The 27766-nt window shown below is 45.1% G+C and overlaps 1 protein-coding gene across 1 annotated transcript; it reads right to left on the bottom strand.

Moving 5' to 3' along the window:
* Positions 1–1053: 1053 nt before the first annotated feature.
* On the bottom strand, positions 1054–27450 carry Vxn (vexin). Its single transcript, XM_027398874.2, has 6 exons — positions 27384–27450; positions 22673–22728; positions 15444–15597; positions 8615–8676; positions 4933–5024; positions 1054–1237 (listed from the first exon to the last, which is right to left on the bottom strand). The coding sequence occupies exons 1-6, from the start codon at positions 27448–27450 to the stop codon at positions 1054–1056; spliced, it is 615 nt and encodes a 204-aa protein (XP_027254675.1).
* Between the last annotated feature and the right edge of the window lie 316 nt (positions 27451–27766).

The following is a 27766-nucleotide window of genomic DNA, read 5'->3' on the forward strand; positions in this document are numbered from 1 at the left end:
CCTCCCCCGGCTCTGTGCTGTGTGTGTGTATGTGTGTGCGCTGTTTTGAGACAGGGTCTTGCTAAAATGCCCAGGCATGTCTCAAACATGTGATCATCCTGCCTAGCCCTCTTGAGAAGCCGGAATCCTGTCCTCTGCTACCACACTGTGCATTTTAATAATCTAAGGCATAATGATACATGACATTTTTGTCCCACCTTTATCCAGATTCTTCTTTCCACTTAAAAACTCCCTTATATCAGTTATTAGAAAGAAGCTAAGACCCAGTGACAGCCTAGTCACATAACATCCAGAGACCCCAGTCTTCCCATCTGTTGTTGGGAGCAACAGTGTTTTCTTAACAGTGGCTTTTCGACGGTAGAAAGAGACAACAAAGGGGGAAAAACACTCTCGGGGTTGACAGCATTGCACCAAGCTGATCAATTGCACTGCTTCACAAAATAGAAGACACCAAAATTAACACTGAAGTTCTAAGTGCTTTTCTATAGAGAAACAGCATGGAAGAGAACTCATGCCGCCATGCCTATGGCTAGCAAAGCAGAGAAGAGATGATGCTGTTAAGTAGATATTAGAACAAAATAAAGATGAAGGGCTTCGTATCTCATCAAGGCAAAAGCAACATGAAACAGGGAAAGTAAGAACCGTTGTGTTAGGAGTACCTCAGAACCACGCACACTTTTACATTTACATCAGAAATCATACATTTTGAGAAAACTCACAAAGGAGACAGAGCAACAGCTTTCTGTTTTCCTTGGAGGCTTTCAAAAGGGCCAGGAAGGTTGCTTTTGGTTTCCTAAAGACAGGGGTATAGCCTTTATAACCTCCCAACAAGACTTTAGACCAATAGCTTTAGCAGTTCTAGGGAACGGCTTTCCTGCCTTCCCGGAATGTTACTTTCTCGTTACTTTCCATGCCCCATGCCAGAGTGTGAAGGAGGGTGATGTGTTTGGACTAGCAACCAAGCAGAGGGGAGGGTGGCTCAGTCCCAGTCCTCAACTCGTCTCTCCTCCTGTGACCCCTTGGCCAATGCAAGGCGCACAAGAAAGGTCACCTTTAGTCGGCTTCAAAGGCGCTGTTGGTGGCTCCCACATATTCAGACTTCTTCTTGTGCCTGGTCCATATTTTTCGTAGGATGCCAGGGACACCACAGGAAGCACTGCCTGTTAATGGCAGGGAAGCTTCTGCTCCCTGGGGAAGGGCTGGGTACTCTTCTGCTATCTTCTTGAGGTGTCTGGATCTAAACAAAAAACCAAAGAGTGGGATGGGGATGGGGTGGGGGTGGGGGTGGGGCAGGGTGTGGTTGGGGAATACTGCACCGAGCCAGACTTAATTTGTAACTTTGAGTGACCAGCCAGAGTTTTCCTTTCCTTCTCCATTCTATGACCATGATCTGCATAGCTGGAGGGTCACTGTAGAGCACCCACAGGAATGTCCCCTGGAGGTGGATCTCTAATGGAGGGACAAGAGGTAATGGTGAGCACAGTGGTTCATGGATGGGATCTGGGGTCCTGTCCTCTTGTTTTGAGTCTTGTTTGCTTAATCAGTGGGAATAAGTGAGGACTGGGGTAGTAGCTCGGTGGTAGACTGCTTGGCCAGCTTGTATAAAGTCTGGGTTTGGTCTCCAGCATAGGGATGGGCAGGCAAGGTGGGGGATGGGTGACTTCTGTCAAGATGCAGTGTAGTCTTTCTGGTCAACCTGAGCAGTCTGCAACAGCTACTGCCCCTCAGAAACATTTGCTAACCAGAATGAAATCCAAGCTGAATGAGTTAAAACACACGAACAGTAACTTTCTCCCAGTTAAATCCCAATGCATCAAATGGCTCATGACTTGGTTTTTACAATTCTTTCCAGGGGGATGCTGTCATTCAGAAGTGCGCCATCCTGTGGGGTCCCACTCCCATGGCTTTACTTCTTTTGGTCAATATTTGCTATGGTTTGATTATGGCTGCTTCTCTACAACTTGTCTTGAAACCCAATGTCCGTTTTGAGATATTAAGAGATAGGACCAGAGATCACACTCGTATTCTTAGCACTTGGGACACAGAGGCAGGAGATCTGAAGTTCTAGGCTAGCTTGGATGATGCAGTAAGACTCCACCTCAAAAATCAAATAAGGGCTGCAGCTACAGCTCCATGGTAGAGTATTTACTGCACACATGCAAGCCTGGTACTAGTCCCAGCACCCAAAATCAAAAGAAGTAAGGCCAGGGTAGAGCTTTTAGATTAGGGTTTTGCCTCATGAATGGATTAACTGATTTTTGGGTTAATAGACTTTCTTAATAGTGGGTTTGCCGTAAAAAGCCAGTTTGAATATATCTCTCATATGTTTTCCTGTCTCTGGTTGTTTAAATGTCTTGTACTGCCACTGTCCACAGAGAGGCTGTCTTTGGGTACAGTCCATTGGCATTGGATCACACCCAAATTAACCTCTATTCTTTATAATGTACCAGTCTGTGGTATTTTGTAACTAACAGAAGAATTATGGATTATGTGCTGTTGTTTTAAAGATGTATTTATTTATTATGTATACTGTGTTCTGCCTGCATGTATGCCTGCACACCTGAAGAGGGCACCAGATCTCATTATAGATGGTTGTGAGCCACCATGTGGTTGCTGGGAATTGAACTCAGGACCTCTAGAAGAGCAGCCAGTGCTCTTAACCTCTGAGTCATCTCTCCAGCCCTTACTATGTTGTTTAAGCCTGCGTCCCTTCATATGTGTACTGAGCATCTTATCAAATGTACTGCTTCCCAATCACCTAGAAATTTAAAATTAGAAGTTTCTCAATAAATGTTCGCAGTTTTCGTTAAGCTGTCTATTCTGGCTAGGTTTTATGTCAACTTGACACATGCTAGAATCATCAGAAGGGAGGGAAACTTAGTTGAGAAAATGACTCCATAAGATCTGGCTGTGAGGTGATGGATGGGGGAGGGCCCAGCCTATTGTGGGTGGTGCCATGCCAGAGCTGGTGGTCCTGGGTCCTATAAGCAAGCAGGCAGAGCAAGCTATGATGAGTAAGCCAGGATCACCACTCTTCCATGGCCACTGCATCAGCTCCTGCCTCCATGCTTCAATATGCTTGAGGTCCTGTGTTGACTTCCTTCAGTGATAGAGTACAATGTGGAAGCAAGCCAAATAAACCCTTTCCTCTCCCACTTGCCTTTGATGATGGTGTTTCATCACAGCACTAGAAACCCTAACTGAGACACTCTCCATACATGATCTATACCTGGTCCCCACCCTGTTTCTTTTTAGACAAGGTGTCATGTATTACAAGCTGGATTTAAACTCAGTATAAAGTTCTGGTCCTCTTTTCTCTATCTCCCTAGTGCTGAACACAGGTGTGTACTACCATGTAATACAGAGTTTATTCTCTTTATTCTTTTTTTCTTCCTTCCTTCCTTCCTTCCTCCCTCCCTCCCTTCCTCCCTCTCTTCCTTTCTCCTTTTTTCCCTTCCTTTCTTCCATTCTTTCCTTTCTTTTGTGTGTGTGTGTTGAAACATGACCTTGGTATGTAGCCCAGACATGGCCTTGCACTCTCGCCACTGCTTCCTGAGTGCTGGGATTAGAGGGATGCATCATCACATCTGTCTCTACATACAATTTCACCTAATCTTTACGATAGCCAGTCAGGAAGGTTTCTTTTATCTTGCTGTGTATCTGCATCTTTGTTTGTAGACAAGGGCTCAGGCTGGTTCAAATGCTTTGCCCTTTGTTTCTTCCTCTCAAATACCAGGGTTATAGGCATGCAGCAGTATATACAACTGTTTTTTTTTAAAGACTTATTTTATTGTTGTAATTGTATGTGTCTCTGTGTACACATGAGTGGAGATGTCCTTGAAGGCCAGAGGCATTGGATACCCTGGGAGCTGAACTTCCAAGTGGTTATGAGCAGTCTGGCCTGGATTTTGGCAATCAAATGTGGGTCTTCTACAAGAGCAGTACCTACCCTTAACCACTGAGCATGCCATCCACCTGACTTCTCTGTTTTTAAATAGTTGAGGATAATTTGCTCGAAGACAGAGTCGGTACAAGTGCCAGGCTAGAAAGCAGATCTGAGTCAAAGCCTTCATTTTTCATCACTTTAACCCCTTGCCATGGCCTACAGTGTGGAAGGTATATGAGTCCATGTTGAGCCAGGCGGTGGTGGCACACGCCTTTAGTCCCAGGCAGAGGCAGGTGGATCTCTGTGAGTTTGAGGCCAGCCTGGTCTGTAAAGTGAGTTCTAGGCCAGCCTGTTACACAGAGAAGGCCTGTCTTGAAAAACAAAAAAACCAACCAAACAAAAAGTCCATGTTGAGTCGCTCACTTCTGGGGTCTTACTATATTGAAGGCCTTTTGCATACTGTGAGAATAACCTTCTTGCTACCCTAGGCTGGCTCTTTACCAGATGGAATTAACAGGGGCCGTGGTTACAATTTGTCTTAAAACCCAAGCTCTATTGTTTTTGCTTGCTTTGTGTTTGCTGCACTAGAGATGCAAACTAGGACCTCATGCAGGCTAGGCAGGAGCTGGACCACAGAGTTGCATTCTCAGCCTGAAAACTATTGGAGTCATCCCTGTACCTGTGGAGGAGGGTCCCTAAAAGAATTCACGAGGCATTTCTGACACTGTCTATGGAGGTTCTGGATATGGCTCCTGATTCCATTCAGCTAAGTCTCCTGATTCCATTCAGCTAATTCAACAAAGCCCCACAGCAGTGTTAATGAAGTGGGATCCATGAAAAGTACTCTAGCTTAATCCTAGGCAAGCAGTTGATGTGTTTGTAGCTGGATACATTACTGCAGGCCTCATTGCAAGGTCATTTACAGCTGGCAGGGGTTTTGATGGGTACAGAAAGTGTGAGAAATGTAGGCCACCTGTTCCTCTCCTGCATGACTGGGACGGGTGGAGAGTCGTGCAGGCAGCATAGCTGGAAGGCACAATACTTACCCTCTTCCGAGAACAGCTCCATTTTCTGAGCCCTTGGCTGTCACCTCCACCACAGCTGGAGCTTTCACTGAGATCCGGGGCACTGGAGAAATCTGTGTTTTAAGGATGTGGGGAAAGAACTAAGGATGGTGCTGCATTCCCACTCTGGCACTTACTGGAGCCATTTATAAGAGGGCTGTCTGAAAGTACCACCTCCAACCTGGGCAATAGCCCTCCCTCATTCAGCATCAGGCATGCTGGGGGCCTTCTGAGGGTAGTGCCGGAACCACATAGTATCTGATTTATAAGGCTGGAAATTGCCTGAGCTGCTGAATTGAACAAAGTCTGTGAAACTGTTGGTTCTGGGATTCTACTTTAAGAACTACTGGCTTAGAGACATGTGAGAGCGAGCCATTCGGTCTTCCAGAGGAACCATCATCCTCTGCCGGTATCTGATCATCAATCTTTCTTCAGGCATGCCGCCCCCACCAGCATCAGCCTTTCCATTTGCTTTTTTGCTCCCTTCAAAGGATATCTCCTCAGACCTCATTTATGCCCAGGCCAGCTACACTCTCCATGTCCCACTTGGACTCTCGAACTGTCAGGAGTCCCCATCCCAACCCCTCAGCTTGGAAGACTCATGCATCCTTCTCCTTGAAGTCTTGCAAGACTGACTTGCAGCTCGGCCTTTTATGACTGCAAGAGTCAGCTGATTCAGGTCTACCTCTAGCAGGTTTCCCACCTTGTCTACTGCTGACCCACAGCTCTGCACATCTTCATGCTTCTCTGGATAAGGGCCTCATTTCTTTTTTTTTTTCTTTTCTTTTTTTTTTTTGGAACTTTTTTTATTTTTGAATTAGAAACAAGATTGTTTTACATGACAACTCCAGTTCTCTTCTCCCTTCCGTCCTCCCCTACCACCCCCCCCCAACTAAAACCCTACCTATCACATATACTTTCTACTCCCCCTGGATGGTGAGGCCTTCCACAGGGTGTCATCAGAGTCTATCATATCCTTTGGGATAGGGCCTAGGCCCATCCCCACGTGTCTTGGCTCCCCTGGATGGTGAGGCCTTCCACAGGGTGTCATCAGAGTCTATCATATCCTTTGGAATAGGGCCTAGGCCCACCCCCATGTGTCTTGGCTCAGGGAGTTTTCCTCTATATGGAATGGGCTCCCAAAGCCCACACCTATGCTAGGGACAAGTACTGAACTACTACAGGAGGTCCTATAGATTTCTGAGGTTTCCTCAATGAAATCCATGTGCCTTGCAGGGCCTCATTTCTATCAGCCTTTCAAGCACACTTTCACCAGGTCTTCCCCTAGGCTGCTAGCCATGTTCATCTTTCTTTGTTCCAGTGTCCCCAGAGCACTATGTGACAAATTGTGCCTTCTCACCTTTTTTTTTTTTTTTTCTAGTTCTCTATTTATTGCCCTGGTCCCTAGAGAGACTGCATGACAAATGGGAGAGTATGAGGCTGAGCCCTCACCAGCCCTTCCAACGGCCCCATCCTGAACTAAAAATTAGCAGATGACCTAATCAGGGCTAAGTCCAGGGGTTGCTTCATCAGTGGGCATACACTATGCTTTGTTCTTCTGTTCCAAGCCTCATCAAAGTGTCAAGTCACCACATTTCCTGAAGCCTCTGGAAAAATTCCAGGTCAAGGACACCACTATTTACCACCTCTCTCCTAGGGCGGGGGAGGCTCAGGGCAGAGTTACTGTACCACCTTGTGGCCCTCCCTAGCTATTCCTTCCCATCATGCCAATGCTCAGTCAACGTGAGCCTGTGGCTTCTTAGCTGGAGAAGAAGACCCTGGTCTGCCCCTTCCCTTATCTTCATTAGTCCCATCTTATCCATGTCAACACCAAATCAGATTTAGATGGGCAGCCTCTGGGTCTCTCTCTTGCCCAAGACAGCGAGCATCAGATGAGGAATGGGTATAGCTCCATGCTTTTCAGGCACATGGACATACTGCTCTCTCTGCCTCTTCATCTTTATCACCACCCTTCACGACCTCAGCTTTCTTTGGTCCCTTGCTGCAGCAGCATATCTACCAAGAGCACCATCTAAGCTGATCCTTGAGGCCTGGGAGCAGGAGTTCCAGGCTGCTAGACACTCTTTTCTCCTTAATCTTGACTGCTTTTTTTTTTTCTTTTTTTCTTCAGCTCAGCAACTCTCAAGACTGTTTTCCTTCCCTCTGCCAGTGGCCTAGCTACCATATTTGCTGTGTCATGTTGGAAAAGGGATTTCCTTAACAACAGTTTCTCCCATCCCCACCCTTTGTATAGTTTTTCAATACAATGACCTTACTGAAATCCTTGGTTTAGATCTCCCGGCCAGAGCATACATAGCTATATATGTCTAATTTGTTCTATACATATGAGGGGCTGGCCCAGTTAGCTTCTGGCATCTTTGTAGTTTTCATGTTGAGTAATAGCAGCTGCAAGGACCTATGATGTCTGAGATGATCTCACCTCCATCCACCCCTGATTCTATTAAATGAGAAGGAACCCCACACTCATCCCCAGACGACTACAAAGGAGAAGAAGAGATAAGTCAGGGGACATGCCCCCAATTCCTCTTTTTAAAAAGGACAAACTATTCAACTCAGAGTAGGCAAAGGGTAGGCAAGTTTCTCTCTGCTGCAGGGGACCACCTTTCTCAGAGTCACATGTTTGCTGGGACAGCCCACAGACCCTAATGGAGTGAGGAAAAAAGAAAAAAGTTGGGTCATTTGAGACCCATCTGTGTAGGCAACTCACACCCTAGATTCTACACTAAAAGGTGCTAAGCCTGGATCATGGTTCTGTGGCTCCCTGCACACAAGATACCTCGCCACTCTCAAGACTGGTACTGATGCCTAATAAACATCTTACACCTTGGTACTCACATCCCAGTGAATCTGACCTGTACTCGGGATGCTCTGAGAAGCACCCTGCCCTCAAATGACTGGCTGTTATGGATTGATGTTTGTACATGACTCAAACTCATCTGCTAAGGCCCTAGCGTGATGGTGTTTAGAGTTGGATGCTCTGGGCAGTAACTAGGTTTACATGAGGCTGTTGAGGGTGGGACATCTATGATAAGATTAGTGCCCTAAGAAGAAGAGAGAGTTTCAGTACTGCCTCTATTTGTATACACAGAAAACACAGCAGAAATGCATGAAGCTGCAAAACAAGAGGAAGGCCCTCTCCAGACACCAAATCTGCTGTCACTTAGATCTTGTACTCCCCAGTCTCTAAAATTGAGCCACGTCTCAGTGCCCCAGTCTATGGTATGTGATAGCAGCCAGGCTGACTGAGACACTGGTGTTTTGTGCTTGGATGGTGCTGGAGGCCCTCTTAGCACTGGAGAACTTAACATCACTTTACCCCAGAGCTGCACCTGGGAATTAGTCAGGCATTGCTGTCTGGCCAGACTTCACAATTCTCCCCCTTGCCTGAGATGCTAGCAAGTCACAGCTTCTGTTTGCGCGTGAACCAAGCTCTTGTTGAGAAAGAGACTCAGCCAGTGGTGTGTCCTAAGTACACAGAGTGGCGTCAATGGCCAGTACCAAAAGCAAAGAACTACTGTGCTGCTTTCCCAGTGATTCTCAGCCTAGGGCAAAGGACACCAGCCCCCTTTCTGGCACCAGAAGAGAGACATTTCAAGACGTTTCCAGCACAGCAGATACAATGAATGTGGCTTATTTTACTTACCAATGATTTCCCATATGCTCGATTCCCACACAGACTCGAAGCTTTAGGTTCAGAGATCCCCACTGTGAAATTGAACAGAAGGGCTATTACTCAGTAGTACTCTGAGTTCTGCCTCCCTCTGCTTCTGAATCAGTTATCTCACTGGCCATCCAGGCTCAGAGGGCCTTTCTCAGGGCCCTTGTACCTAGCTGGCCAGGCAGTGCTAACTACCAAATGGGGTCACCCTTACCCCTGCCACTCTTCCAGGAAGCTGCAGCTAAGGTCAATGTACTTCAACAACTAGGACAAGCATGCCACTATGGTGGGATGTTCAGAGTGGAGGAGACTACATGTGTGCAGGCAGAAGGCAGAGCTAGGGAATCGTGTACTTTCAGCTCAGTCTTGTTGTGACCCCAGGCTCCTGGGAGAAAATGAAGTCAATTAAAAGAGAGCATTTAACACTGTATCAGCAGGTGGTAGTGCTCTTAGAACGTGGCCCCAGCACTCCCTCCTTTCTCCTAAGACCTCAGCTCATAAGAAATTAGTTCAAGGACTGATTCCATTAGTAAGGTGTTTGTTCTCACCGGTCCTCCTCCACTTCCCTCCCTAGTCTCCTCTCTCTTCCTGCTGGTCTCCTTTCTTCCCTCACCCCAGTCTTGTGTGCTTTCATCTCACATGTATGTTCTTACCCACCCACCCCCCTATCACTCCTTGTCTTCTCGAATTCTCTTTCCTAATTTCGTCACACACGAGCCTGTATAAAAACAATCTTAGGATCTGGGAGGTGGCTCAGTTGGTAAAAGCAGCTGCAATGCAGACCTGATGGCCTGAGTTTATAAGCCAGGAACCCATGTGATACTGCAGATCTGTAAATTTTGTAGGCAGCCTTAGATTGGATGCCCAAAGACCAAGCAAATAGCGTTTAATCACAGTAACCCAGTTTAAATGGTTGCCTATGGCTTAATGATTAGTTGGGCTGGAAACTAGTTAAATGGGAACTAACTAGTTAAATGGGAAACAATTGACTGGCTGATTGACTGGGTTATAGCCAAGTCGGTTGTTTCCTGAGCTTTGCTGTAGACACCGCTTTGTTCCCTGTAGACACTTCCTGCAGGTGGTGGAGGGTACAGGGAGGAACCTGCCCAGGAGTTGCCTAATTTATGAATCCTTTTTTCCTATGACTTTACACACAAACATATGCTACTAAATTCAGTTGGTCTAGGAAAATTCCCTTTTAACACTACCAAGATCAAACTACAGCGAGTGGTGCCCTTGAATAAACAGTGGTTCACTTTCAAAGTGTGCCAGGCATTGTGCTGAGCATAAACTGCACAAAAGTGTTTGGCCTCTCTACCTGTAGGCCCCACATTCATAGCTAAAGAGTACTTCAAAATACTGAGTTTGTGGATCTGGGAATGTAGTGCAGTGCTGGAGGGCTCTCCCAGCATAGGAAAGACTGTGGCTTTAATTCCCAGCACTGTGACAGCAACAATAATAATGACAAAATTGCATTTTGTGTAGCAATGCATGCTAACACACACATGTAATCCCAGCATTGGGAAACTAAGGTGGGATAAGCAAGAGTTCAAAGCAAAGTGGGTCTGAGGCAAATCTTGGATCACGAGAGCCTGCTTTACAAAGCAAAACAACAACAACGAAAAGCCCAACCTTGTATTGAACAAGTACATACTTATTTTCCTCGTTGCCCTACCCTAAACAATACAGTGGTATACCTACTACTTTCATGATATTTATATCATATGAGGTATCTAAGTAACCATATATAGGTGATTCAAAGTGGACAGAAAGACAGATGAGTGTAGGTTATATGCAAGTCTATGCCCTGACATAAGGGAGTTTGACATCTTCAGTGGGTCCTGTAACCAGTTGTGCCTGATCTGGCAACAGATACTTCTCATTTAATGTTTACTGTCACCTTAAGAGGAAGGACCCTGATAGTCAACATATTTTCATTGGGGAAACCAAGGCTTTAGTGATGTATAACCATTTATCTGGAGGCAGACCTGGCGATTTGAATGAGATGTCCCCTATAGACTCAGGCATTTGAATATTTGGTCCCCAGTTGGTAAGCTTATTTGTGTAGGCTTGGAAGGGGTGGCCTTGCTGGAAGAAGCATATCACTGGGGGCAGGGTTTGAGAGTTTAAAGACTTGTGCCATTTCAAGTTCACTATCTTTGCTTCCTGTTTGCAGTTTGAGATGTGAGCTCTCAGCTGCTGTTCCAGCCACCATGTTTGCTATCTGCGGCCATGGCATCCTTGTCATTATGGTCACTAGCCCTCTGGAATTGCAAACCCAAAAGGAACCCTTCTTTGTGTAAGTTGCCTTGGTTATGGTGTTCTAGCACAGCAGTAAAAGCAATAAAAAAAAAAGCAACAGAGAACCAGATAAAGATGATTTTAGGAAGTGTTAGGCCTCTTATAGGCCTGGAGAAGCTTGATCAAGGGATTGCATATCCCAGGTCAGGAGGAGGTGGAGTTTTCACACTAAGAAAGAGAGCTGCAGAAAGAACACTAGTGAAGGTTCAGGGATACATAAAGGAATGGGCCTTCAGGGAATTACCCTGCAGTTCAGGGCTATTCTACCATACAGAATGGTAAGGACAGGAGTGCAACAGGAGGTATCCATGGGATGTCATGGCTTGGAGGATAAGTGGGAGAGAAGTGACAGCAGTGTTAAAAATCAAAGATGACAGAGGAAACTCCTGTCTTAGGAGGCCATTCTGGGAGCCTTGTAGAGAGGGCTTAGGGGCTGAGGCCTTTCCCTGGCATTGTCTACATATGGGAGATGTTGGGGTCTGAGCCTAGGAAACTTGTGGTAGGTTATAAAAGTGTCAAGGCAAGAGCTGTCTGGGGGTGACTCTGTCAGATTAGTGTACAATGTAGGTGGGGAGGACACAAGTATTAAGGAAGAAATCGGAGACTTTTAGCTGAACAGTCATTCCTGATAAAAAGTCACACCTTGTAGCCAGTTCAGATAAGCTAGTCATCTCTGGGAAAAGCCCTACAAACAGCTCATTTCCCAGGCCCAGGAAGTGGGCATGGTCTCTTTCCAGCATCTAAGACCTTGTGGTGAGAATGTCTTAGTTGGTTCTACCTACAGTATCCCCGTGATCTCCAAGTTTCCTCACATCTCCCCTATCTGAGAAACCTGTAGCATCCAAGGCCTTAATCCTACAGTTCAGAGGAAGAGCAAGCCCCTAGACATGAGGTCCCTGGAGACATGCAGCTTACTGACAGGAGGAAGTAAGAATTGATACCCATGGGCTGGAGCCTAGCCTTTCCTTGGAGAGCCCTGGGTTTGGCTTCCTTTCAGCAACACTCCCTCCTACCCATCCTGGAATCTATCAGATTGGAGGCGCTGAGGAAATTGAATCAGTGCCCAGATGAATCTATTTTTTTTTTCCATCCAAACCTGACGAGCACACCCCTGTGTGAGCTGACTGTCACATGTCAGGCAGACTCACTATTTCATAACTTACTGATCTTGTCCTTTAGAATAAAAGACTGACTTGGCACAAAAAGACAAACATGGTATGCACTCACTCACATATAAATTTTATACATAGAGCAAAGGATTACCAGCCTACAATCCTCATCACCAAAGGAACTAGGAAACAAAGACTCTTAGGAGAGTCCTCCTTTCTCTTAGGAGAAAAATGCATGGATCCCAGAGAATGGGAAGGGGCAGGATCTACTGAGCTAATTAGGAACATGAGGGTAGGGGAGAGGGAGCTGGGAGAATGAGAGGAGGAGAAGAGGAGAGGAAAGGAGGAAATGCAGGAGCAGAAAGGTTGAGTCAGGGGAAGAATAGAGGAGAGCAGGATGAGAGATACCATAACAGAGGGAGCCATTATAGGTCCGAGGAGAGATCTGGTACTAGGGAGATTTCCAGAGATCTACAAGGATGACACCAACTGACAATCTAGGTAATGGTGGAGAGGCTACCCTAAATGCCCTTCCCCTATAATGAGACTGATGATTACTTTATATGCCATCCTAGAGCCCTCATCCAGTGGCTGATGGAAGCAGAGGCAGACACCCACAGCTATACACTGAACTGAACTCTGGAACCCAGTTGCAGAGAGGGAGGAATGAAGATCAAAGGGGTCGGGACCAGGCTGGTGAAGCCCACATAAACAGCTGGCTTGAACAAGGGGGAGCACATGGACCCCAGACTGCTGTCTGGGAGGCCAGCATGGGACTGATCCAGACCCCTGAATGTAGATGTCAATGAGGAGGCCTTGGCACTCTATGGGGCCCCTGGTAGTGGTTCAGTATTTTCCCCTGGTGTAAGAAGGGACTTTGAGAGCCCATCCCATGTGAAGAGATGCTCTCTTGGCCTGGACACATGGGGGAGGGCCTAGGCCCAGCCCAGGATGATGTGGTGGACTTTGGGGAGCCCCCATGGAGGGCCCTACCCTCCCTGGGGAGTAGAGGGGGCATGGGATGGAGGGCTGGTAGGGCATTGGGGGGAGGGGAGGGAGAGGGAGAAGGGATTGACATGTGAAGCAAGCTTGTTCCTAATTTGAACAAAAAAAAAAAAAAAAAAAAAAAAAGACTGTCTTGGGCAGTACAAGATGACAGCAACCACCTACAAAGTAGTGAAAGCATCCAAGCATGGTGGTGCACTCATAATCCTGACTCTTGGGATGCTGAAGCTGGAGGTTCATAAACTTGAGGTCAGCTTAGACTACACTATGAAATACTGTCTTTTAAAGACTCAAAAAGTGACCCCTAAAATTAGACAGTTGGGGAAAGAGGAACTGAGCATAATAACACCCGGAGACTGGAAATTGTATGTTGGCTCTGTGGCTGCCAAGCAATGTCACCTTGGATGGGTCAAACAATTTCTACAGGTTGGTTTTTCTGTTCTGTCAATTGGTAGAAGGTGACTGCAGAGGACAAATGGAAGGAAGCCTTAGAAAACTCACAGTCTCCCTTGTGGCATGGATAAGAACTATTTCAAGGTCTCCCCCCCCTCCCCGTGTGTGTGTGTGTGTGTGTGTGTGTGTGTGTGTGTGTGTGTGTGTGTGTGTGTGTGTGTGTGTGTAAAACACAGATTGATATGCCTTAACCCTGGAATTTCTAGTCAAATAAAATGTGCCTTTCCCACAAATTTCCAGGTGCTGTTCCTGGGCCCCCACTTTGAAAATCACTGCAGTAACTTCTCTCTAAAACCTTGCTATTCAGTCTGTTGACCCTGTAGTTGCAAGAACAGCACCATCTAGAAGCACATCAGTAATGAAACCTAGGGATCCACAGGTGATCTAGCGTCCTTCTCAATTAAATTCTGTATCAGGGAAAAGGCCCCTTGCTCATTCTTGTGTACACAGTAATTCAAGAGGTAAGGCTTCTAAATTCACTTTTTGATTTTTGGAGCAAAGAGGACTATTCTGCCTATTTTTCTCTTTCCACACCCACCCACTCACCTATACATAGACACCGAGAAAAAGCTATCTCCTCTTAATTTGCAATGCAGATTGTGGCTTTTCTAATGCTTCATCTTATTTACATGTATGCAATTGATCTTAACTGAGAACATAGCTTGGTTTATGTGATCATGAGCGCAGAATGAGACCAAAGAAACCTAGTATGACACCTAAGGAAAGCAACAATTAAAGCAAACAACAACCACAACAAAACTTGGAACAAACACCAACAAAGGAGGGGCATGGAATGGGAAAAGATAGAGAATTTTATCAGTTCCTGTGAATGCAAAATTGTTAGTGCCCAAAGCTCTTACATTTTGGATTTCCTTTAGTGCATGTTGCAGGTGTGTGTTCATATTAGTGCATGTGGATGCATTAAATGCAGGGGGACATGTGGAAGCCAGAAGTTCACTTTAGTTGCCATCCATCCTGGTTTTGAGACAGTCTTTCACTGGGATCTGAAGCTTGTCTATTAGGCTGCCTCTGCCTCCCCAGCATGGGGTTACACTCACACTGCACACCCAGCACAAGCTTGCACTCACACTTGCATACTCAGCATGGGGTTTCTTTCACAATGCACACCCTGCTTTGCGTGTGGGTTCTGGAGATTAGGTTCAGGCCCTAATGTTTGTGTCACAAATACTTTATCAACTGAGCTATCTCCTCAGTTCCTCAGTTTTGAGGTAGGCTCTGCTCCTCAACCCCAGGCTGACCTTGAACTCATGATAATCCTCCAGCCTCAGTCTCTCAAATGCTGAGGTTACACGTGTTAGCCGTCATTCTCAACTATGTAGTTTTGGAATTAAAACATGAGTAATTTTAGGTTGTTGGCACAACAGAAAGAAGCCTAAACTATCAATTAAAAAGAAACTATTATTAGAAACTCTGGAGGGCTAGAATGTGAATAGTATGTTACTGCTTAGAGTGGAAGCCGTTTCAGAAAAATAGCATCCAAGGTACCATCACTGTTTCCAGATTTCAAATAGGTTTGCCCCTAAATTCTTTTTATAGAGTATTAAGTCACTCAAATGTGTGTGGGGGTGGGGGGGGGGAGAGGAGTGGTACAATTTGGTTGTTATGGCTGTGATGCTGGTCCTGGGGGATGAAACCAGGGCCTTTCACTGAGCCTCTCACTCACGCTGTGCCCAGGGAGGCGAGGCGAGGTGGCCTGTATGTAGATAAAGGTGTTGGGGGTCCTGCCTCTGTAGGTGAGACCCAAGAGCAGATGCTTCCTCAACACCAACAGGGTTTTTTTGTTTTGTTTTGAAAACTGGATGTTCAATCCTTCTTCCAGGGAGAATCACAGGATAGAGCACATGAGCCACTGCTGTGCTTTTTTGGTGGAAAGTCACCAACTCTCAGGGGTTCCCGCGCCTGGAGAACCCTAGGGACTCACTTACCAGGTCTGACCGGAGTTTTGGTAGAATGCGTCCCGGGCGGCCGGGCGGTCTGCAGCCGGCCAAACCTGCTGCGGTCACCCGTGTCCCGGCGCTCGCAGCGTTGTGGCAACAGCTCCAGGGGTCTTGGCGGGTACAGGTCCGACTCGATCACCACCTGCAGGGCGCAGGAAATACAGTCAGTCATCCTTTCCTGAGTCTCCCAGTGCCCGGAGCCATCTCGCACCCACCTCATGTCCACAAGGGAACTGTAACTAGCCTGGATCAGGGTGGAGGGAAGTGAATTTTCACTGAGGGGTGATGGCAAAAACTCAGAAGAGAGTGTTAAAAGCTAAGTTGGTTTCATTACAATCGTCTGCTAGTGCTCATTCCCAAATAGTTCATCAATAACCTGACCCTAGGACTCAGGGGCCATTGAGGAACTCACAGCAGCTATGGCTACCCGCACAGGATCAAGCCAATCCACATTCCAGCATGGAGGGAGAAGGGTCAGGAGCCCCATCCCCAGCCCAAAAGCTATGGGCAGTTGATGGCTTCTCGGGGAGGGAGACTTTGTTTCCTTCAACGATGTCACCTCTGGTAGGTCAACCATGCTTCGGTGGATGGCCTCACACCCATAAGCATGTAGACAGCACGAAGGAAGGACTTAATCGATTTTTTTTTTTAAAGGACACGACCCTGGGAGGTGGCGCGGATCTTGGAGGAGTTAGGAAGAGGAGCGTGGTAAATTTGATCAAAATATATGGTATGAAAATAATTAATAAAAGATTATATTTGCCTATGCGGTGAAGAAAGCCGAAAGACGGTAAGAACCAGAGGTGATGGGTGACTTCCAGGAAGCAGGGTCTTCTAGATGCACATGGACTTAGAGACACTGCTGCAGCAAGTGCAAGCTCAAGCCAGACAAACCCAGCATGGAGGAAGAGCCATGGGCATGAAGTCCAGCCCCTCCCCCAGAAGCTGTTCACAACTGACAGTCACTAGGAGAGAAAAACTTAGTTTTCTTCAACAGAGTGACACTGGGTATATCAACCACACTCCAGAGCAGGTGACCTGCTCAGGAGTTGTCAGCCAACACTGATCTGATCCCATAATTGGTTGTTTTAAAGAGACAGAAGGAACTTGAAGTTGGGTGGGTTTGGGAGGATGGGGGTGGGGAGTGGAGGGAGGGAAAAGATAAGATCAAACTATGGTATGAAATTCTTCATAGACTGCTTTAAAAGACACCTGCCTCTGCACTGAACACAAACAGAGGTTATTCTTTATCTCCTAGCTGATGGTATACAACAATAGTTCACATAGCATTTCATCCTCTTTAGGTAATTTGTGATCCAGAGATGATTTAAAGTAGGGAGTATGTGTGACGACTGTATGCATAAGGTATGCCATTTACACAGGAAACTTGAGCATGTGAATGCTGGTATCTGTGGATGTCTTGGAACCAATCCCTGACGGTACTTAGGGACAGCTGTACTTAAACCACTGAAATAATTTAAATGTAAAAACAGGAGACAAATAATACCAGGCATTTTATCTTAATATGGGGAGTCATGGAGGGACTCTTGGCAGGCAGGGAGCAGATGCTGCATATTTTATCCATTTCTAGGACACAGGGTCATTCATTCTGTTTGTCCTTACTCCATGGGGCTCATTCATTAGAAGCTCCAGTATTCCATAACACTGCAGCCTCCCTGAGGCTCCTTCACTTCCTTCTATGCACAGCTGTCTTGCAAGGGCCCATTCTGTGTCAGCTTCCGGCTCCCGTGCATCTGTGAGTGAGGCAGATGGGCTCAGCCCTGATAGTTTAGCTTTTGGTAGACCCCCTTCAGTTGCCCACACAGAACTGTAGTGTTGGTTTTGGGAGATGCCAGAGCAAAAATAAATGGGCTTTTAAAGACGTGATAACAGGGTGGTATTTCAAGTCAGTGGAGGAAACTGTATCTTGAATGATATTGTTGGAATAAATATCAGATCACTGGGGGAGAGCCTCTCTATTTGGTTTGGGTGATGAGCCAGGTCAAATCTGTGTGTTGAGTAACAAACACTGAAGTAGAATATAGCTTAATATGACACATAGCATTACATATGGTGAGGAAGTATCCTATTCTCATAAAAGTCTTTACCAAGCAATAGAAAATGGAGGAAAAATATGAGTAAAACCCATCCATTTTCTGAACATTAGTGACTAAGTGCATATTAAAACAATAAAATCTCCTTCTCCTATTAGATTGTCAATGAAAAACAAGATAACTCCATTTGGGGCCAAGCCAACCCGAGTTTCAAGCTCCAGATATTTCATTTTTAGATAGGGTTTCATGTAGTCTAGGCTCACCTCCAGCTTGCTATGTAGCTGAGGATGTCTTTGAACTTCTGACCTTCCTGCCTCCGCTCATAGAATGCTGAGAGTACAGATGTGTACTACTGACCTGGGGAACAAACCCAGGTCTGTATGCATGCTAGACAAACATTCTACCAACTGAGCCACATTCGAAGACTTTAAGCCCCAGTTTTGACAGTAGTTAATCAGAGTAAGGATATTCACGCCCACTCTTGCTGGGTTGGCAGAATCAATGCCTGTTATTAGCAAAGATTTCTGATGTCTTCGGGGTACACATTCACTTGTCACATTTGTAAGTGTTTGAAAGTGTTCTGAAGACTGAATCTTCATGTCTCCCATAGAGGAACGTAAGAGAAGCCATCACTCTTTCTTTCAGTTTACCACAAATAGCCCTTTACTTAGAAATCGGATATCACAAATTTGGTCTTAAATGGGGTAGGACATTCACTTTTCTCAGATTCATTTAGGACCTAGTCCCATCTTTGGGGGGAAGCTGGGGGCTGTTCTGAACATTTAGGATTCTTCCTTACCTTTTCCTCCTCTGGGCATTTCAGAAATGGTAATTTGCTGGGTTTCCTGCAAGACTTTGATGTAGGCTGAGCAAAGTTCTTGTTCACATATACATTGTGTGTGTGTGTGTGTGTGTGTGTGTGTGTGTGTGTGTGTGTGTGCAAGTGTGTGCAAATGTGTGCACGTGTGCACATGTGCGTGCATGTGTTACTTTACAGGTCATCACTTAGGGCCACCTGCTTCCTTAGTGTATATTCCACAGTACCCTAAAGCATGACAATAGCTGACTGCTGAGACCCTGACTTATTTTCCTGTCTGTAGCATCCTGAGTGAGAGCTAAGATCCCAGAGATGGGGAGCACAAGATTTTTATAGGGTAGAGAAGGGAAAACAAGAATTTAATAGTGTTTTCTCTCTTCTAGGACATCACACTGTCTACTGAAGTGTTATCTTACCACATTGCTGGGGAGTCCTCCCTTGACACCCCAAATCCATCCTTCTGTTTGCCAGCTTGGAGGTCAGATGAGGAATTAGACAGCTGAGACATAGATGGTGGGGCACAATCATGGCTTGGGGCAGAAGGAATCTATAGAAATGTTCAAGCAGACTCTAAAAGTTTACATATAGGGGATGTCCAAAGCAGCTTTCTGTCTTTCTTAAGGTCACAGAGCTGTACTTACAGAACCAGTGTGTCCCATGGTTTCATGCCTCCCAAGTAAGTGCTCTTTGTAAAGCCTCAGAAGCACCTATAACCAGTGAGGAATTTTCAAGTGCAATTGGATGTTTAGTGCATAAGCTACGCGATTCCACCCAGATGTCTGGGGACAAAGTGATATTTACAATTCTGTTTCTCCGCCTTTCCTCTTGCTTGCTCCCCTGCTAATTATCAAAGGGCTCCATTATCTTGGGATGCTAAACAGACCCACTCCTCATGTGGGCACATTCTCTTGAGATATTTCTATGACATCCACAGGCATCAGGATGATTGGGACGTCAATAAAACAGAGGGAGGAAGGGGGGAGAGAAAGCACACTGGAGATGTGAATGTGCTTTAGGATTTGGAAGACAATGCAACTCAAGTGATGTCCAAGAGGAAGTGACTCAGAGAGGAAAGTGGTATTCATAGAGGAGGAAGAAAATGCATTTCCATCCCATGGCAGCCCAAGGAGTGACAGAAGATGCAAATGAGCCCTCAGAGCCAAAGAACTCTGTAAATGTTAGTATCTGTGCACAATAGGGTGGTTTTTCCTGTGGTACATTCAGGCTACCAACCTTGAGAAGAGGACAGAAACCCCTGTCTTACCAAGACAGGGATTTCAGGATTGAATTGCCCTGCCCAGCCTGGCCTGTGTGTTCTGTGGTTAGGCCTGAGCATTGTAAACAGAATGGGGAGCTGGGCAGCTATTGGCCAAGGCTTAACACCCTCAAGTGAAGGTTCCTGACTCTGAATTATCTGCGAACAAGCCTATCCTTTCCATCTCCATTCTGAAGTAGGTTATTAATTCTCAGGGATTATGAGTGAGATCAGGAGTTCATGACTCACAACCCTTCTCTTTCCTAGTATAGCAAATGCTCCCAAAAGTTCTTATAAAAAGATTTACAACTGACATAAAAGCAGGCAAAGGAGATGAATAACAAACCCACAGGGAAAAATATTGAGTGGTCAATAAATCTATGAAGCAAATGAATTACATTTAAATGGAAGAAATACAAAATAAAATGATAAGGCATTTCTACCTATCAGCCCATGAAAGCTTAACAACAGGAATATTCTACAGTATTCACATGGTGTTCTGGAAAAGAGGTGGTTGCAGAACTTTGGAAACAAATATAAAAGTCTTCTAATCCTCCTGACCAGTATCTTCACATCTACAAATTTACCCTGGAAGATGTATAAGAACATAACAATATTCTCAAGAAACTTCCTTGGGGCATCATCTTAATAGAAAAAGTGGAGAAATGCTATTTATTGATGACTTTGGATAATGAATTTAAAAACTCCAGATTTGACTCAGTGATTCATATATTGGAATATTATGCAGTTTTTAAGAGAAGGATACACACACACACACACACACACACACACACACACACACACACACACACACACGCATCCTACACACATATATTACACACATAGATATTCACATATTTTTTGGCAATGGAAAGCTCTTCAAGATCTATTGTTAATTGAATAAAATAGTTCATTGTTAGACAATAAGCATAATTATCCAGTAGTATATGGAAATTTTTCACTTAAAAACACACCAGTGACTGGTGTGGTGGTTTGAATAGATATGGTTCTCATAGACTCATGTGTTTGAATGTTTGGCCCATAAGGAGTGACACTATTTGGAGGTGTGACCTTGTTGGAGGAAGTGTGTCACTGTGGGGATGGCCTTTAAGGTCTCATATGCTCAAGCTAGGCCCAGTGTAGTAGTCTCTTTCTGCTGCCTGCAGATCAAGATGTAGAACTCTCAGCTTCTTCTCCTATACCATGTCTACCTTTGTGCTGCTATGCTTCCTGCCATGATGATAATGGACTAAATCTCTGAAACTGTAAGCCAGACCCAATTAAATGCTTTCCTTTATAAGAATTGTCATGGTCATGGTGTCTCTTCATAGCAATAAAACTCTAAGACAGCTGGGTATGGTGACATATACCTTTAATTTAGCACTTGGAAGGCAGAGGTAGATAGATTTTCTCCTTGTCAGCCTTTTTGCTTATTACCAAAGGCTCTATTATCTTGGAATGTGTGGGTGACTTCTCTTGAGCTACTTTTATGATATCCATGTGCATCAGCTAAAGGTTTCAACTTCAAGGGCATCCTGGTCTACATAAAGAGTTCCAGGCCAGCCAAAACTACAGACTGAGTCCCTCCCTGTCTCAATAAAATAAAATAACCTCCCCCACCAAAACCATACCAACATTTATTGAATGCTTGATATGTGACAATCTCTGAGCCAGATACTTGCTGTGTGTTGAGTCATTTGTCTCTTGTCCTTGGTATATGTGTTTGTAATAACCTCATCTTAGAGCTAAGGAAGTAGAATTTCGGGGCAGTTAGGCAACTGACTCAAATAAATAGAAGCTGATGGAGCTGGGCTTTACACATAGGCAATTTGATTATAAAATCTCTACATCTTTGACTCTGTTATATAGCATCTCAGAATTTTGTGATACTAAATTGAGAACCCTTGCAGTGTTTGAGATTTTGTAGTAGATACATGCTGATTTGGAATTGGAGTTTAGCAAAGCTGTACGCAATGGTCTTGCTACTGCCTGGCCATTCTGCCCTGTTCAGGGTAATTAAAGTACCTGTGTACTTTAAAATAAAAGTATAAAGGATGTTTATAGGAACAACAAGTAAACCCCCTTTAACTTAAAAAAACACATATTTTTAAAACAGAGAAAAGATTTTTTAAAAATTACAATCCTTAAAAATCCATAATAGCATTATCCAAAATTTGTGATAGCAACTCTACATCATCAAGAGGAACCAATAGTTCTTCATTTTGAAATACAGTGCAGATAAATTAATAGTTTTGACACAAATAAATATGTATGTAAGTTGAAAAGTGCTAGCATCATTAGCCTCTAAGAGTGTGTAAACAACTTTACTGCATTAAAAATAAAAACACAATTTAAAATTCAAAACGTGGCTGCAGGAAAAGGACAGAGCAAGGCTGGACACTCCTGAATTATTCAGAATTTCTGGTATTACCAGACAAACCTGTAAGCAAAAGGCATTTTTTTTTAAAACAGCATTCCTGTGGTCCCAGAATTTTGGAGATTGAGGCAAGAGAACTTCGAGTTTTGGGCTAGCTTGGGTTGTCTGGTAGGCTTGACGACAGCCTGAGCTACACAAGGACGATCTCAAACAAGCAAGAAAAAAAAAAAAACCAGCAACAAAATTACTCACATACTCTGTACATTCACCAACCTCTCTAGCATACCAGAAATGCAAATAAATACCAGAGGGATGGATAGGTGGGCAGATGGATGATGTGTTCTTATTGTTACCTGTTCGTTCAGCTAGGAGGTCTATGTGATAAGAGTGGTTCACTGCTGTCTATCATGGTGAGAATCTATAACATTACAGATGCATAGATCAGGATGCTACATCCGCATCATGAACTCTGTGTGCATGCAGAGTGAGGTCTCTCCTGTGCCTGGGGAAAATGGCAAAAAGTGAGAATCTCTAGGGGAACTCTTTGGTGTATGGTCAGTATTGTCAGTTATTTTTGCTAAATGAACAACCATATGAGACACCCTTGCCTCCTCATCCTTGAGAGCAGGGGAGGGGTTGGGAGTCAAGAAGCCACCATTGTTTTTGCACTGAAAGTCAAAGACTACCAAAAACTAACTAAATGAGTTTCCTTACGTTCTTGGTCAAGAGATGTTGAGAGCTTTTGACTCTTCTTCTGGATGGACTGGACACTGAAAGAGATAAAGAAATGGTTTTAGAAAATGCCTGAAAGCTGCGGTACAGACCTGAGAATGTTTTGTCCTGGTTGGAGGGTTATTGGGAAAGGGGTGGAAAGAAAAGCAGAATTCCACTGCAAATTAAGACATCACTCGGCTTGACTACAACAAAATTTCTATAGCATCATTTACAATAGCTAAAAGGTTGATAAGAATCCAGTGCCTATCAGCAGATGAATGGATAAATATGGTATAGCCACACACTAGAACACTGCTCAGGCTTAAAAATTAAAGAGAAGATGCATAAACCCTGAAAGACTGTGCTAGGTTAAACGAGACACAAAGAAGAGCTATTCTGTGCACCTATCTGAGGTAATTAGAGCAGCTGATGTCATAGAGACACAAAGTAGAATGATCATTCCCAGGGCCTAGGAGGTTGGGGAGGTGGGGCATTATTGTTAATTGGCATAGAGTTCCAGTTTGGGCTAATGAAAAAATCAGGAGATCCATGCTGTCTCAGTTGGGCAGTGGTAGTGCATGCCTTTCACAGCACTCCAGAGCCAGAGGCAGGGAGATCTTTGTGAGTTCAAGGCCATCCTGGTCTACAGAACAAGTGCCAGGATAGGCTGCAAAGCTACACAGAGAAACACTGTCTCGAAAAATCAGAGAGAGAGAGAGAGAGAGAGAGAGAGAGAGAGAGAGAGAGAGAGAGCGCTGAGAGCTGTCCCTGTTCTATACAAAGCCCTTGTAGCCATGAAGCCTGGAGTTCAACATGCTATCTGATACCCAGGAATTCTACTTCCTCCAGTTGGGTGTGGACATGAATGTGACAGGCTAGGCAATTTTTCACTGTCTCAAAGCCTCATTTTCTTCATGTGAAAGACAAGGATAATAGTAGCACTTACAGTAGAGGGCTATGTCAAGGAGTAAATGAACCAGCCTTCACAAAGCCCTTGCCCAAAACCTGGCCAAGAGCAGGTACCCAGGAAATAGTGTGGTCCATTAAACTTTTCTGCCAGATAAAGGCAGGAGGAAGATACAGGAGGAAGATAGCACCAATGGAAGGCTACAGCTCCTGCTTCAGCTAGGAACTCTTCCTGTTGCCTATCCCACTGCCTCCTGCTGTTCTCTGGTAAGTTCTGGTGCAATGTCTGAGTGAAACACAGCTTTTATCTCATGAAATCACCATGATTCTCTAACACCATGTGTCTCTAACACATATTTCCTGAAACGGCTCTTTCTAGAATGGAAGAGGACACACATGGGCTTAGCTTATGCTCTGTGTTTTTAAGATACATTAGAAATGGGGCTGGAGAGATGGTTTATTATTTTAAGAGCACTAACTGCTCTTCCAAAGGATCTGGGCTCAACTCCCAGCACCTACATGCCTGCTCACAACAGTCTGTAACCCCAGTTTCAGGGGACCCAAAACTTCCCACAGCAAAACACTAATGCACATTTATAAAAATATGTTAGAAACACCATAACATATTCTGTTGCCAAATGTTACAAGGTAGTAAGACAGCTCATTTGGACAATGTAGCTATCAGGCTGATGCCAACACACATACATTGGAAAGAGAAGTAGCAAACAGATAGGATAGTGCCTCAAGTTGAGCCTGGTGGTGATGGCTGGTCACCCTCATCTCCACTCTGAGTTGTCATGCTTCATGGGTCCTACTGCGTTTTGAGTTTCAAGGCACACAACATTCACTCAGGTCATGGAAGAATGGAGGCTACACTCTGTGTGGTGTGTGTGTGTGTGTGTGTGTGTGTGTGTGTGTGTGTGTGTGTGTGTGTGTTACATCTATCCACTAGCACATATGTACTTTTTAGTGTGTGTGTTGTGGTGTATATAGTTGTTAGTGTGTTTGTACATGTACGTCATGATGTTTGGACCTGTGTGTTGTGTGTGTGCTTGTGCGTGTGTGCGGGGGCAGAGGTTGACACTGAGTGGCTTTCCTTCATTGGTATCTGTCTTTATTTTATGATTTATTTTGAGATGGGTCTCTTATTGACCTTATCAATTAATTCATAGTTCATCAATTGTGCTAAGCTGGATGCCACTGAGCTTCAAGGATCTATCGGTCTCGCCCTCCTGAGTTACAGCCGGGTACCACTTGCCTAGCTTTTTACCTGGTTCTAAAGGTTTGGACTCAGCTCCTTGTGTTTGTGAGGAAGGCACTTTGCTCTCTGAGCCCAGCCTCCACTTTTTTTTGAATAGGGCTTTATTATTTAGCTCAGGCTTGCCTGGAGCTCATGAGGTGGAGGTCCCACCTCAACGTCTCAAGGGCTGGGACCACCAATTGTACCACCACAGCAGGGTTAGGGTTTTCACTCCTAACCACTAGGATATCTAGCCCATACTTTCGGTGATGCTGAGCCTAATCTGGGGAGATTTGTTGTTCATTGGCACCCACAGCTCATGCACAGCTTCTGGGAAATAGCCCAGTCAGGGGACTCAGACCCCGTTACACAAAGTCCAACAAACTTGTCGTTCTGCAGTTCTGTAGTCAACCTGGGATACAGGTAATTTGTTGCTTTCATATGTGGTGACTCAGAATTGAGAGAGCATGAGCTCCTCTCCATGGGTGCCTTCTGCTTGAAAGCTCTCAGGAGGCCCCAGAATGAAACAAGGCATGGAAAGAGATAGGCTTCATCCATTGAGGCCTCTACAAAAGCCACAAATAATCCTCTCTAGGAGATCAGTCCCTAGCAGTGAAGTGTCTATGAATACATAGCTTAAGGCAGATGAAGACAGAAAGAATATAGGGCCAAACACTTAATCTTTAATGAACATATTCATGGCCACACATGCAGGCTGAAAACATTAATCATTTTGTATGTGGTATATTTGATGCTGTGTGATCATGCCAGCTCCATTACCATTGTTCTATGTATCAATCCATTTATTTTCCATGATAACCTTGGAAGCTATATTTTGTTTATCTTTTGCAGAAGTGGGAACCCATGCCTGGAGAAGTAGCTGGTCCAAGGTCACACACTACAGAAATGGCAGAAATCTCATAAGCACTTTATCAAGGACTTTTTCTTTGTACTTTTAAAATCTTTTCCTTTTGGGACAGTGTGTTGCTCTAAGCCCAGCTGACCTTGGTCCTGAGTTCCTCAGGCCTCAGCTTTCTTGGGCTACAAAAATGAGCCACCCTTTCCAGTGAAAACAGACATACTAATATTTTTGCTTCCCAAAAATTAGCAATGAGGTTTTAGGCCCCCTTTTACTTAATTCTCCTTCCACCTTTCTCCAGGGCCGCCAGGCTTACTGTTTTTTTTTTTTTTTTTTTTTTTTTTTTTTTTTTTTGCTGTTGTTGTTGTTGTTGTTGTTGTTTTGCATGAATGGTCTTTCTAGTCTTGCTTTTATACTTTGCTCCAAAAATGTGTGCATAAACACTATACAGAATTATCTATGGTCCCAAGTATGTTATGGAGCATATATACATTTTCAGCTTGCTTTTTCTTTCTCTCTCACTATCCATCTACAGGTCTTGTGAGGTAGCTCTGTGGTACAGCACTTGTTTCCCATTCATGGGCTCCTGGTTCACCACTAGGAATGCACCCTCCCCCCCAAAAAAACCCACAAAACAAACGGCAGAGATAAAATAAATGGAAAGGTCATTTCTATTCACACAGATCTAGTCACTCCTCTTCAGATGGGCTGACTTTCAGAATCTCCAGAGAAAATTTCAACTCCTACACATGGGCAAACTCCCAACCCCTCTTTTTCCATCCCTTCTCCCTCTGTAGTAGATGCTGAGAGCTCAATTTATGCTCAGCTATCTGTCTATGTCCAGGCTGAGTCTCACCCTCCCCCCACTCTCAAGCAAGGCCCCTGTCTGTGGCTGACATTAGTGGGAAGGAAGAAAAGAATTGTTTGAAGGTGGGCTCACAGCACCACCCAACATTCAGACCATTTCAGCCAAGTATCACAGTAACATCAGGGGTAAGCCTGTGCCACACACAGCAAGGCAAGGGGCTGCAGGGTCTGAGCAATGCCAAGACAGAGGGCTCTATACTGGGTCACCAGCACTCCCCTGGAATGTAGTCTTATAAGCCCTTCCCAGGGCCTTGCAACTATAGCCAGGAACCAGAGCCTGTACAGTCAAGGTTCTCAGGTGGTACCTTTTGGTGGGTGGTACCGGGTGAGGTGACCTGGGTTTCTGTGGAGAAGTCAGCCTGGGTCAGGGCCCAGTTTCATTGCCTTTCTGGGTGTCAGGCCACGGGGGGCCTTTCCCCACTCAAGTCAGACAGAGTTGGCTTTGGGACAGCTGATTCTCCTCTCAGAACCTGCTTTCTCACTGTAGACAATGAAAAAGCCTATCGGCTAGCCTGGAAATTTTGTTTCCATCTCTGTCTGCCTAATAGTCACTTGCTGCCCGTGTCATTGAGCCTCCTAGGTTGCCCGTATTGCATTAATTGAAGCAGGAAGGGCTTACGCATCGCTCACCCCCGATAGATTGTTTCCCTGTGATTGATGTTTATTCTTGTACCCCCTCCCCCTTCAGAAAGTGGGGGCATCAAAGCCTTCAAAACGGAGAAACCAGCAGACTTCGGGACCGTGGATACCACGCACCAGTGTACCTTAGCCCCAAAGCAATCGGTCACCTCCCGCATGAGATGCCACAGTAGGGGACTCCAAGGACGATTGTTACTCACCCTTGGAGGGAATCACGGTGGTGAAGACTTCAATATTCTCATCGCTGCAGCTGTAGATTTGATGCATGGTGTCAGCCTCCTGCCCTGCAGGGTGTCCAGGAGCCGGTGGCCTCTCTCTGGAGCCCTAGTCCCAGGCTTTCCTAAGCCAGACTGGTTCTGGGATCTTTGTGCAGGTCCACAAAAGGCAGGCTGCCTGTGCCTCTCTCACGACAGTCTCCGCCGCAACATTTCCTAATCCCATCTGTCTTTTTTTTTTTTTTAAATGAATCCTATTATTGCAAACCTTTGATTGAACACGAAGGCTTCCGTCTCCCCCCCAGCTAGGATGTACTTAACATTTTTTATTTTGCAGTGTCTGCTGCAGTGAATTTGGAAGTCTTTTG

This window comes from Cricetulus griseus, chromosome 2 (assembly GCF_003668045.3).
Source record: "Cricetulus griseus strain 17A/GY chromosome 2, alternate assembly CriGri-PICRH-1.0, whole genome shotgun sequence".
Taxonomy (NCBI): Eukaryota; Metazoa; Chordata; class Mammalia; order Rodentia; family Cricetidae; genus Cricetulus; species Cricetulus griseus.

What these genes read in the sequence shown, in the direction of transcription:
- Vxn (XM_027398874.2), bottom strand. Translation starts at nt 27,450, where the DNA reads ATGCATCAAATCTACAGCTGCAGCGATGAGAATATTGAAGTCTTCACC. An exon ending in AACATCTCTTGACCAAGAAC is followed by an intron (nt 15,598 to 22,672) that starts GTAAGGAAACTC and finishes TGCGCCCTGCAG; the next exon opens with GTGGTGATCGAGTCGGACCT. An exon ending in GAGCATATGGGAAATCATTG is followed by an intron (nt 5,025 to 8,614) that starts GTAAGTAAAATA and finishes CTTAAAACACAG; the next exon opens with ATTTCTCCAGTGCCCCGGAT.